The 13,817-nt window shown below is 35.4% G+C and overlaps 1 protein-coding gene across 6 annotated transcripts in view; it reads right to left on the bottom strand.

The window, feature by feature from the left end:
* PHF14 (PHD finger protein 14) overlaps positions 1–13,817 on the bottom strand; it is a gene marked incomplete at its 5' end in the record, with an annotated part of 172,270 nt that overhangs the window by 108,106 nt on the left and 50,347 nt on the right. For all 6 annotated transcript variants that reach the window (XM_082499539.1, XM_082499538.1, XM_082499540.1 and 3 more), the window contains 2 exons: positions 3,863–4,031; positions 12,328–12,459. In XM_082499539.1, the coding sequence (XP_082355665.1) occupies positions 3,863–4,031; positions 12,328–12,459 (301 nt within the window). The remainder of the gene's footprint in view (positions 1–3,862; positions 4,032–12,327; positions 12,460–13,817) is intronic.

Genomic DNA, 13,817 nt, shown 5'->3' with positions numbered 1-13,817 from the left:
AAAATACTGCCCTGACACACAATCAACATAGAGAACTGTACAAGGGAGAAGCACTGTCCTGACTCCAGAGTAACTTGCTTCAGTCTTACTTCTCCCACACTTCCAAATTATAGAACGAAACTGAGTCTCCAATACCATGTAGACCACACCACAAGTCTCTGGCCATCATTGTTCTGATATAAGATTAGATTGAATTAAGATTTGAGCAATGTAGCCCCTAGAAGAAAACCTAAGTTTTCATTAAACAGTCTCACCTTTCTTTCAACGGGTTGGAAAATGAGTATTCCTCACAGCTTTTCCCAGTCAGTAATTAGTTATAACCCAAGCTTTTTGCACAAGCAGACCGAAGATATGAAGAAAAGGCATCTCATTCAAAATAATGCAGAGCATCCCAACTCTCAATCTCTGCTCAGAGTATCCTGACACACATGCAAGGCTAAGTACTTAAAGAGACTTAAGATGAGAAGAACCTGAAAAGAACTGTTAAGTTCACAGAGGAAAAGAAGGAGGAGAAATAGTATGGGTTGCAGAAGTTAAAATTAGATGTCATTATTATTTCTTGCAATAATGAAAAACAAAAGGAAATTGTAAGGTTATATTTAAAGTAGAAAAAACACACCACTATTTTCTTGAAAATACAATTTACCCCTGGAAAAGAAAATCCACAACATCAGTGAATTCAGGTGCTTTGAAGGATAATAAAAAGAAATTAAAAAAAAAAGAAACACCTGCAGGACTTAAGTACAACATCCATACTTAGACTAGATGAGAAACACTGGTAAAATTACAAATACTTCTAAAAGGGTTATTTACTCTTCATAGTATACCCCAAGCAGACAGAAATTCGAAAAAAAAAAAAAAAATTACTACGAATAGGGAAAAAAGCGATTTTTCATGAAAGGGGGTATCTTTTATCATCTTTGAAAGCAGTGTTACCAAATAGGAACTGCAGAACAAGCTCATCACAAAATATCAATTCTGAAAGCACAATTTAACATGATTTTTTTTTCATATAGTTAACATATGGGCTTAGTTAATCATATGTGTTTGTATATAATGTCTTACAGATATCAGCTCTTATTGTCATCAGTAACACCCAATGCAACTTTATCAAAATAAAATATTAGGGCTTACCCACAATTTCTGTCAACAAAGTGATGAAGAGTTAACTAGGATAAACCACTACAATGAAATCCAAACATGTAACTTGCATTCTGTTCTCTTAGGTATGTGGCAAAAAAACTTTTCAATTGTATCAATTCAATGTAAATTTATGCAACACAAATGGAAATTCCCTTAAAAGCAACAGATGGACAATTCAACAGTCTTATAATTGCACTTGTTGATTATAACTGTAAGCACTTCTTGATTATAACTGTAAGCAAGGCTGATTACACACTGTTAGCTAAACAGGTTTGCCAGTTCCTTCCAAAGTAAAACTAGATTGGCTAAAAACATGCACAGAGATAAAAAGTACACTTAGAAGAGGACTGTTAAGTAAGTATTTTTTCAAATTGTTATTTTTTTCTTCTTTATTTTAAACTATTTTAAAGGATTTGAGCAGTGAGTACACAAAGGACAGAACAAGTATCTGGTCATCATTGTTGAAATGCACCACATAGGTGTCCTCTGTGTAGTAAGATTCAACTTCATATGAGAGGTTGTTAGAAGGTCAGGTTTTTTCCCCTCTAATATACAGACAGTCCCCGATCTAATGAATTTTAAAGTATTCTCATCCTAAAAAACCAGAACAAACAAGTAACAAAAACTAACAGAAACTTTCCTGGGTTCATAGCGAAGGTGAGTAGGAATCACATACTGTGAAGAAGTTTCTCCTAAGTCTTCAGAGGTCTATTATCTTAATTTTGTTATACACCCTAAGTGAAAGAGTTGAAACAAAGGAATTCAGCCTAGTTCAGAGAAAGAAATCCAACAAGCGTCAAAGGTGTGAACCTTCTCTTCCATAGTTAAGTAGAAGACAGTAGGAAATAAAAATAAAAAAACAACCAAACCAAAACCCAACAACCTGTCAGCTGTGGGAAAGCTAGAAGAGTGGAGATAACTTTGCCAGAGGAGCCCTGCCCAAGGGCAGCAAAGATGTCATCTTGCAAATCTGTATGTTGTAGAAAAGCAGAGAACTAGAGAGAACTGAAAGACAGCCTAAAAATTCAAGCAGAGGAACAAAGTCGTTCTTAGCCTGGTAGCAGTAATTTTTCCACAGTGCAATGCTGTACCGTGCCAGCATACCAGTCCACTCAAAGTAAATTTAGTCTATATTACATACTGCAATGTGTGTAGATACGTTCTCTAACACGCGAGGTGCCAAATCACCAATGCAGCACATCACAGTGCCATGGTTTGAGGGGAAGACATGATTTGAGCAATCGGACTTCTCTTCATTTAGCACAGAAGCAGCTTGGCAGTTATTACATGGGCATTAGAACAAACCAATCTTGTCTTCCTATGGATTTCTGTACAATGCCTTATATCGCTCTTTTGTCTATTACTACTATGAATGCCTTTCCTGCAATACTTTTAGTTCTCTTTAGTCCCATAGTCATGAATCCCCACCCCCTAATATCACTACATCAGGTATAAGAAGAGGGAAGAGAGAGAAAGAAAATGCGAGAGGAGATGCAAAGGGTTCAGTAAACGGCAACAGCAGGTAAGTCGTCTTTCTGTGTGAACAACAGCATGATGACAGTCAGTTCAATCTACCCAGACAGCGGTAGGAACCTATATGTTCTTACACACAGGGAAGAAGAGAACTTGCCCTCCACGAGAAAAAGAAAGAAAAAAAACTAAACCTCTCTCCCCTACAGAGAGGTTCTCAATTATTCACAAAATTTAATTTTGGATTACTCACACTCCTAATAGTTTGAGCTAAATTAATCAGTTTGGTTTGAGTCTTTCTTAAAGTTCTTCTTAGTCATAGACCAGGAAAAGGAAGCCATTAGGAAAATCAAAGCTGTGGTCCAAACAGTTCAAATATACTGAAATGTAATTAAAGCAAACATTTAAGGTTAGGTCAGGAAAATACTTGCTTAATCTTACCAGTGTATACTGAGAAGCGTTAAGTATGGTATCTGCCAGCACAAGCATAAAAAGTCTGGAAAGCTCTGTGAGGAAAATAAAGTTGCGCTGCATGACAGATGAAGTATGTCTAACCCTAATGTGAGAGGGTTTAAGTATTTCCTAATACTAAGTAGTATATCGGAGGATGAACCACCAGTTCATATATGGATTCGAGCACAGTGACTAATAAAAAAGTTCCACTTTCAAATAAAAGAAAGATGCTAAATATTTCATCAGTACAGGAAGCAAAAGCTTTTGCTTCTCTTCTCTAAAAACCGGACGCCAGGAAAGTTTAAGAAAACATACACTGACTAGTAAAGACTAGGTAGCTAAACAAACTGAAATAACAGGGTCTTGCGATAGTCACAAAACGTGCAGTCACTCAGTAGGTTGCCTGTACGTACAGTAATGACTAATTACTTTACAGCTGTAATTGCCAATTTGATATATTTAAAACTACAGCGAAGAACAGCCGTAAAGGCTAAATTTAAGTGCAAACTGAATTTCCCCTTTTTCTGCAATTAACAGAGAACTTCACAACCCAGGTAAAAGTAAAAGCTTGTACAGCTCTTCAGTTAAGTACCATGTTCCCCAGCTTTTTACTTTAGCAAAACTATATATTTAAAAGCAAGTAATAAAGCATTAAACAGAGGAAAGGGAATTTATAACAAAAACAGAACATCAACCAAATTGAAATCCCGCAATTCAAAATGTCCAAAACATAAGTAATCTTAAACAAAATTATTATGAATATGAGCTGCATAACAACAACTCAACCATCATTTACCGTGTTTCTGATTGGAATTTTCTTCGGCTCTGGTGGCACATCCTGAGGAACAAATTTCACTGGTTCTTTAATCTGCCTCCTTGATCTTTTGGTCCCATCTGGTAAGGTTTCCATGGCAATATCAGCCTCCATGTCACTGCTACCTGCCTGGTCACACTCTGAGCATTGCCTGCAAAGTGGAAGATTTTCTATTTAAAACTGCAGTCACAAAAGCAGAAAAAGAAACATATTGAAGTGTTTGGGTTTAAAATAAATTTAAAAAGTCAAGGAACCCAATGGACACCTAAAGAAGTCCCTCAAACATATGATATTTTAAGCAACTAAGCAAGACATTCTTATTGCTGGGTTTTGTGTTTTTTTTTTTTTTCTGACAGTATTTAAACTTTGAAAACCAAGATTTTGAAAGTAGGATTTAATCTTCAAGAAAGATGCACCCTATTTCACCATTTGCATCCTAACACATCCCCATTTTTAATGGTGCCCACTGATCTGTAATCTATTCATTATTGTAACTGCTGCTGCAGTTTAATCTTTACAATGACACACTGCTGAATTTATTCTGATGAGAGCACTCTTTAGTGGCAGGGATTTAGGAAACATGTCTGTAATGAAAATCAATTTTAATATGTATTTTCTAAGGGAATGGGTTTTAAAACTGAAAAAAAAGAGAGACATTTAAAGCTATAGAAGCTGGAGATGTATATTAACAAACTTTGAACACTGAGTTGAAAAAAATGCCTATTGAGTCTTTGAAAAAGTACAAAACCACAATCAGAACTTCAAAAGTGAACACATGCTAAGGTAGTGCTCTTAACAAGCTCCATGACAGAATTAACAAGATAGGAAATCATCAAGTTTTGTTCTTATTTGCAGAAAATATTCATCTTATGCAAAGTCATAAACAAGGATGTTAACTAAAAATATGTTAATGAAAACTTAAAAATAACACCCACTGCTAAGAGCTGTTTTTTTAATTCCTTCTCACATTATATTTCCAACTCAAAAAAACTATAAACCCTTTCAAACAAATTCACTGGTCTCATATTAAACATGTTCTTTTTATAATACCAACCGAAAAAAAAAAATCAACATTATGTTCTGCTATTAATTGCCATTAACAGGGATACACACATTAAAAATTATCTAAATGAAGAACCAAGTTTGCTTTGGAAGGAGACAAACAAAAAACATATTTAATTATTTGAAGTTAAATGTTAATACACAGTTGTGACAACAAGGCATACCCATCTGGTATCTAAACAAAAGCATGAAGTCAGGTATGTATGTTGGGTTTGAACTGATTTCTTCAAATGTACGTGTTCAACAGGAATAGTCTTTCTCCTATGAACTTCAGTAAGGGCTAACACTATATCAACTCCATCAACTTTCCATGTCTTCTAATTTTTTCAAACTAATCCAAGCAGGATAATCTCAGATTTCTACTGGCTATACCAGAAGACAACAGCAGTCATCACGGTCCGCTAGACAGAACAGTGGCTACCAAGTCAAAATAGAGGGGATCTAATCCTGGATTGGGTAATCCAGGATTACCAGTGTAACCTTGGCTAAGTCAACACCTTTCTCCTTCAGTTCTTCCATATGTAAAATTAAGATAATTGTGGCTACATTATAATTTTATGAAGATTAATCACTTCTTATCTCTAAAGCACCTTAGACCACGGGAAATACGACACAAGCAGGTGCTAGTAGTATTTGCTGATCTAAAAAAACAGAAGTAGTACAGCGTAGATTGCAGGAAAGATAACAGTCTCTCCACTCCCTCTGATAAGTACGGAGACTTTATCAGTAGCCAAAACACGAGGAAGTCAGTTTATGCAGTTTTTATACTTTGTAAATGGTTTTGGGCCAGCATACAAGTGGGTAATACTCTATTCTTCCTCCTCTTTACAAACCTCAGGTCGCTATAGACACAGTACCTGTTAACATTTCTAGGCCTCTTTAGGACACTAAAATATAAAACCAACAGAAAAATATAAGGTAGAACAACTTTCACATAATGCTACTTTTTATAGTTATATCTTTACATAAATCTGTGTGCATACACACAAAAATATGTATACATGCACTTAGGTAAATAAAGGCACGCAGACTAAACCATTATTATTGTAAGATTTGATGGAGAAAGGCTCTCCAATGACGTAACAGGAGAGAAAAGCTTCAGAGATAAGAGCTCTCCATTAAAATTTTGTGCTGTCTGCTTAGCTAAAGGTTACTTTGTGTTCTTTACTTCTACATGATACGTTGTCTTCAAGTTGTCCAACTCAAAACTCTTAAGGGGATTTTCTATTCGGTAAGCATCAGTCAGCACAGCCCTCCCCGATACTGCAGCATCAGTCAGCACAGCCCTCCCCGATACTGCAGCATCAGTCATGTCATTAATTCATGCAACGGAAAGCACAACTGAAAGTACTTACTATGATCTGCTTATGCGGATGTAAGCAATAGCTATGCAAGTGTTCAAAAATACTGCATATGAGCAATTCTTACAAAAAGTTTATTTTCCCCATTATTATGGTAAAAATACGTACTACGTATAAATTTAAAAATAAGCCTTCTACAACTAAAGAGCTGCCTTAAAAAACAAAGTTTTTATAAGACTAATAGTAGAATGATTTTACAGCAATATTTGGAGTTGGAAACCAGTCTCTTAGATCTACCTAAGATTTAAATCATTCCTGTTCTTTAGCTCTGTGCTATTAAGAGGGAAAAACACTGATTTTCTTCTACATAAATTCAGATAGTTGTACAGAAAATAACTATGCAAAGTGCTTTAGTTTCATTAGGGCTTTATTTAAGTATAAATAAATTAAGTATTTTAACTTTGATGTTAGTGAGGAAGACAAGAAACATCTCCACCAACAGATGAGGCATTGCATGAAAGTTCCTGAAATTCCATTTTTATGACTGAGCTTGCTCTGAAACAGGTGGTGCAAGTGTCAGAGCAATCAAAATTAGAAAAAAGCTAGATCTACAAAAAGAAAGCTGCAAAATCATAGTACGACGAGGGTGTGTGTGTGGATGTGTGTGTGAATCACAGAACAAACTTCACAAATACACTGAAGGTGAGGGGAAAAAAGGAAAGTTATAAACACGAACTTGCAAGCAAACTCTTGATTTACTGGAATAACCTCTACTATCACAGGCACCCACATCTTATCAACCTTATTATAAATCAGTCAAGCTTCAACTATAAAGTAGTTGTTAGTTCCCATAGGGCCCACTGAAAAGCTATTACAGACACACACTCCTCTGACTTGGAAACAATCTCCTAACTTTCAGCTCCTATTATGTTTTATCTCAACATGGTTCTTGAATTTAAAGAACTCTTTTCCCATTCTGCTGTTTAATCCCAATGTATTCATGGGAAGCAGCCATATGACTCCCCTTTCTTTTGGCTACACTTAAGTCATGCTCATTTAATTTCACCTCTTCAAGGACAACCAGTGAATAGAGAACCTACCACAACAGGTCACCTTCCAACTATTCCAACAATCTTCGACTACCTCTAAATTAGCAAGCATTGCCATACAGCACAAGCAAATTAACAGGAGAAATGGTGCCAAAGACTCAACTTCTGTACACAGGTTTTGTTTTGCTTTTAGTCTGGACTTGCCTAATCTAGACTCACAGAGAAAAATCAGTAGCAGGCAATGATACGCCGACTACTCAAAAGGTGCCTACTACTAAAAATAACTGGAAATGTTTGATCCATCAAGAAATCTCAGTGATGACTTGAAACCTTTTAATCATACAGAAAGTCTTTGATTAAGCTCTAATAACCTACAGAAGAAAAAAGGCTGCGCGGTTTTGTTGTGTTTTCAGTCTGACTTGGTACAAGAACCAATGGTATCAGAGATACCTTCCCATCTCAGAAAGAAATGGATCTTCTCAACTCACTAGCAAAATACAAGAACAGCAAGTGAAAAGGAAAACACAGTATTAATTTTCAAAAATTATTAATGGTCCAGGCTAACAGTGAAACACTGTTTTTGTGTAACTGCATGATGCAAATGTTTCTGCACTGCCTGGTGAACAGATTTTTGAGCATGGGCAGCTTCAAGAAACGTTTTGAACCTATAATAGGGTTTTACTTGGGGGCTTTAGTAGACACTCAGAGACCAAGGAGTTCTTTCTGTTTATGAAGATTTAGAAACTGATAGCATGAGGCCTTTAACCTAGAAATTTACAAAGTGAAAATCTACACCACCGAGAAAACAAGGAGGGGACGGATAGTTTGGAGATGGGGTGGTTTTTTGGTGAAGTGGCAATGAAAACCATGGAGAGAAAACCCCGTTACTTCCCAAAAAATTTAGTGCAAACAATGTTATGATGCTTCCTTATGCTGCAGCTTTACACATCAAAAAAATCAAACTGCACTTTAACTGATGGGTCTGGCACAGGGAAATTTGTGAAATGATGACGAGAAAAGCTGAAGAAACACCATTCTTTTATAAATGAAAGGTCACGAAGCTGAAGATCTCACAAACAGGGTTCAAAGCCAATATACTGGTAAACTTAACAGGAATCTGGTTTTATTTTTGAAATTTCAATAGCAAAGCAAACATCTCTGCTATATGAGACAAAAAACTAGATAAAAACATATGGAAATATTTATTGAAAAGGTAACACTACAAAAATTAGGGGAAAATGGAGGTTTTGTTCAGTTATCACATCACAGATGAATTAGACTGCCTTAACTGTTATGGTACATCGTTTTAGAGTGGCTTGTGTGATGAAAATACAAAGGACTCAGTCTGAACAAGACAGTCATTCTTACAATCACAACTGGGCATCAGGCCGGAAGAGGATTTGGAAGAAACCAGCATCCTCTGCACACAGGGCTTATTGTGAAAAGAGTAAATTTAAGTCGTCTGTGCTGAGTGAACACCACTACTGCTTCCAGAAAACAGTTCTGCCCTCAGGGTTTAAAAAGGAAAACTGTACAGTTATTAGCTAGAGTTTGGCTTTTTTTAATTAGGAGGAAACAGGTCTTGTAGACATACTCTGTGATAAATCACTTCTTGCAACGTTAGCAAAGAATTAAACCACTTTGAACTTGAGAAACATGGACCATAGCTTTAAGATGACACCTGTGCTCTGGTAATTTGAATAAATCACACATTTTGAATGATGTACTGGAAGTGGAAAAAAGGGACGACTGCTCTTATTCTGGAGATGAAAGACAGTATATATGAACTAAAAATAGTTTGTCAAAGAGCTTCAAAGAGCATCTTTCAGACAGTAAAGGTACTGAAAATTTGCCATCTGCAAAGACCCAAACATCCTTCAATTAGGACAAGTGACAAATACATAAAAATGTATATGTTATATGCAATATTACATTGCACTCACACTTCTATAAGTTAATAATTTTATATCATTATCCAATGACTTGGGTGGAAAAAACAATCAAGATGTGCTGGATCAGTACTGAATGAGTGAGGTCAGGAATATGAATGAATGTCCAGATACTGAATGAGTGTTCGTAGGACTATTGGTCAGGAACTCCACAGCTCATTCTGTCCTGTGGCAAATAATCCCCACAGCGGAGTTACCACTAAAATAACTTGGCCTTCCAGAACAAAAATAAAACCCACTAAGCCTAATATGATCATTAGTCCTTGTTTGGTTGATCTCAGTCCCCAGCATTTCATATGCTACCAGAAGTTATCACTGTTTTTCAGCAATCTCATTTCAACAGAAAGAGCTAGTCCCTGTTGGTAGCTGCCAAGTATTTTCTTAATGAAAATGTCAGTATTTAACAACCAGATTTTGATTCATTGTATTGTCTGCCAACGTTTGTGCATTGCTTTCGTATCAGTTCAGATCATTCTCTACCAGGAAAACACATATTTTCCAGTCCATCCAGAACGGACAGAAGCATAAAAGCACACAGAGAGAATGACAAGACTTAATTTTATGACAACAAGTGAATCAAAAGAACATCCTAGGGTTTAATCAACAGGATTCCTAAGAAACTGAGAATTTCCAAATTTTTAAATGGAAGTATGCCACAGCATTTTACTCTACGATTAGAACCGCTGGTCTCCTTTGAAAGTACCACATCAAAACAGGTAGAAATTAAAGCTTTCATGTTTTATTACATAAAATAGTTGTCATGCTCTTCCTCTCAAAATAAATCAATTTGAAATGAGGACAGGCTTTGAACTTACTTACTACTTTAGAATTTCTTTCTAAAATATTCCAGGTGTATAAATGTTACCTTAGAGAAAACTGTCAGGCCTCTGAACAGAGGAAATTCTTAGTGTTAAGCTCTTGAAACCAGTAAGCTGCAAGACACTGGTGCTCACCAGGTCTGAGCTCTTGCTACTATTTCACTAAGACTAAAATCATTACCTCCTTTTTATATTTAGAAACATTTAAATAACTAATTATAATTTATGCTTCCTTTAACAAATTAGGTTTTAAATATAAAAAAGATTTTAGGTTCTTTTTCTTACTATTACATGTCATAATGGATTTAGTTAAATAATTTCAAAGTCCTTTCTTGTATACTGTAATTTAAATTTCTGTTAAATGCTGAGCATGACATGGACAAAACGTATAACTATTAACTAATCTACGTAGCATCACACACATAAGATGAATCATTTGGCACCCTCAAAGTATAAAATATGAAGCATATGGAATAAACTCATGCTGGACTACCCTATGCTCAAATAAATATGTATTGATAAAGTATATGATTCTAATGATCAAACCTTTTGCAAAGGCTGAAGTTATCAATTATGAATAAACAATCAGCAGTGATAATGGAATAGAAATTAAAAATTAAGAAACAATTGTTTTCAACTGTTTGCTGCTTACTATTTTAAAGGAGGACTAAAGTCAACATTCTTAACCACCTTAAATAAAGTGTTTCAACCTGCCTAACATTTCAAGGAATTTCCCACTATATCCATTTTTTTTCCTTTAACTTTTTGCATAAATTCCCATAATATCTGTACAAATATCTGGAAAGTACATGGTCCCCATAAAAAATTGCAGTTTTCTTCATAGCTTAATCAAAAGATTAAAATTGTATTCAAAACAGCGGGGGGGGGAAACCTGCTGAACTCCAACTTAGATAAAGGGTCCATTCTATATGCTCTCTAGTGATCCTGAAAAGACTACATAAAGGCATGTTCAATGATGAAAAGAATGCAATCAATACAGCTCAATTTGTCTGCTATAATCTCATACTCCAGAATATGCCTTAGCTAATTAGAAGTAAAAGCTAAGTTTGCGATCTGAGATATAATTGAAGCATGAAATTCACAACAAAGGTACGTTGTACCTTTGAAATAAAAGTGTTTAACTACCTAACCCGACCTATTCTGCCTTTAACACCTACTGAGAATTGCAGCCTTACATCTTTTGGACTGATAGCTTTTAGCAAGCCTTTTCAACTTGGTTAAAAAGCAGAACAAACATCAAGAACCTCCTGCGCAAATGCAGAAGCTACCAAAAAAGTTAAAAAAAAAAAAGACATCCATGACTTAAGTAGAAGTTTTATGAAAGTTTAAAAAAAAATAAAATTCAGAGACATATGAAGAAAAATAGAAACCAAGTTTTCTCGATCAAAATAGTTTTACTGTATTTTTAGAAGGAATTCTTATATGATTCTGATTTGGTACCTTAACATTTAGACAAGGTGATGATGATTCCTGGAGATGCTGTACACTAACTTCTAACCAGATAAAAATTGCTTCTGAATAACTGCTTCAAACACATTTCAGAGCAGTTTAGAACACAACACAGCAGTACACTAATTTTATGACAGTTTGGAAATCAGCACCTTTACCACATTATCAGTTCTGCATTGTACCACTTAGCTTTTGTTCTGCTCCACTGGCACAAGAAGAATTTTAATTCTGCTCCACTGGCACAAAAAGAATTTTAATTCATGGAAATGTAACTGCAGTAAATACTGTTATGCATATGCTTCTGCCATTGCAGATTTGAGTCATAAGACAGAAGTAAACCCAGCTGATTTCCTCTATTGCAATAAACTGATCTACTAATTACAAACTTATTTTTAAGCATTTACAAGTATTTTTGTAAAGATGTGGACAGAGTGTTGCATATCTGGGTCCTAAGATAAACGGAAGACCAAGTCTTTCATTTCCAGTCTTTCATTTCCTGAAGGCAGCCTATTGTTTCCTAGCATTATTATATAGCAGCATTAATTATGAAAAATGAACTCAAAAGCTAAGAAAATTAAAGCTATAATCTGTTTCTACTCAGCGGCTAATAATGAGAAAATCTTTACGACTTTCTTTTTTTTAACCTTTAAACATCACTGCTAATAACCTGAAAATAAAATACGTCAGTTCAGACCGCACTCTAGCAATGTCTAAAACACTTAGAATTTGCAAGTCTATTCATGTTTATGTCCTAAAGTACAGAGATAGCACAAGACAACACATCAACTCCAATCTTACCAGTAACTGTTCTTGGTCTTCCTTGGCATCCTTGTAAGAGGTGGATCCAGGCAACCAAGATGATAATGGAGTTTACAAGTATCACACAGTAGCAGCAGGTGCTGATCATGGTTCTTCTTGCAAATTCCACAACTTTTAATGTAGGTAGCAAAAAAGCATTATAATTACATTTAAAATCATAAAGAATAAAGCATACATCCCAGAACAATCCCCACTTTCAGTGCAAACATGTGGCAACTTCCATTTGAATGCATAATTTAAGAGCATAATTACTTTTTAAGGACCTTCTACCTATATGCAGTAAAGCATAAAAGGCACCTAATATAGTTAGCTTCACAATAAAATGTCTTTCAGTTTAATTTTTTGAGGACTTCTAACCAGTAGGTAATCACTTGATACTTAAACAAAATGTACCAGCGGGAAATGGAAAAAAATACTACCTGTGCCATCCCAATGCTTAAATAGAAAATTATGCTGCTATTATCAGTCTTAACAATCACGTGCTTATTTTAATAACGCAAGCACCCTGAAATGGGTCTGTGCTATTATTATGCTGGGCAATGTATCAATGCATAAGAAACTACATTTCCTTTTTATTATTATTATTTACCGGAATTTAATTTAATTATTTCAAAAAGATCAGGTGTTCATTGATTCCATTATAAAATGGGAGGAATTAAATGACTGGATTTGAACAAAACAGAACTAGTAAAGCATGACTCCTATTATTTGTTTGTGTATACATCTATATTGCCAAATCCTCAGCCTGCTGCCATGTTCTTAAGATTTCCACCACTTGCAGCACTAGAATTAACTTCTGCTTACGTAGCCTGTCTTCTTCATTTCGCCTGCTAGCTGGGCAAGATACTGCCCACTTGCTGTGGCTGGAGGCCTGGCGGCTGCTTTCTAGATAAGCAATACACTGTGCTACTTCTCAGCTGGTGGCAAGAGAAGACGACTCAAGATGATATGTGTATTTTGCACAGTCCTGCTCTGGGATCCTAGCATATGTTCCACTGTTAGGCTTAGTTAAAACCCAGTCGGTAACTTCACAACTTACAGAAGAGGGGAAAAGGTGGAACAATGACAGGGTAAGTGAATACATAAGCAAAAAGTAAAAATTCTAATGACACCCAGCCACTGTGACTAAACAGAAGCATTGTTCATAAAATCATCAATGCAGATGACTGTATTCAAAAGATAAGATGACCAGTTAAAAATTCTCAGACCACAAAGGACCCTTCTATTTCAGCTGTAAAGAGTTACCTTTGTTCTCAAAGTATTGCTGCCAAATTAAAAAAAAAAGCCTAACCTTACTGATGCGTGCTAAGCTGAAGAATTGACTATTCAATTTAAACTTCAATAGTAAGTGAAATGTATAGACAACTCTCAAGCATTTTGTTAATCAAAAACGAAGCAAACAATTTTCTCTTAACACTTTTGTGAAACTATAACTTACTAGACATTGTTATCTATTCTGTCAAGAGTTG

This window comes from Vanellus vanellus (assembly GCF_965231255.1).
Source record: "Vanellus vanellus genome assembly, chromosome: 2".
Classification (NCBI taxonomy): domain Eukaryota; kingdom Metazoa; phylum Chordata; class Aves; order Charadriiformes; family Charadriidae; genus Vanellus; species Vanellus vanellus.
The sequence above is the reverse complement of the archived record's forward strand: the minus strand, read 5'-3'. Positions and strand labels throughout refer to the sequence as shown.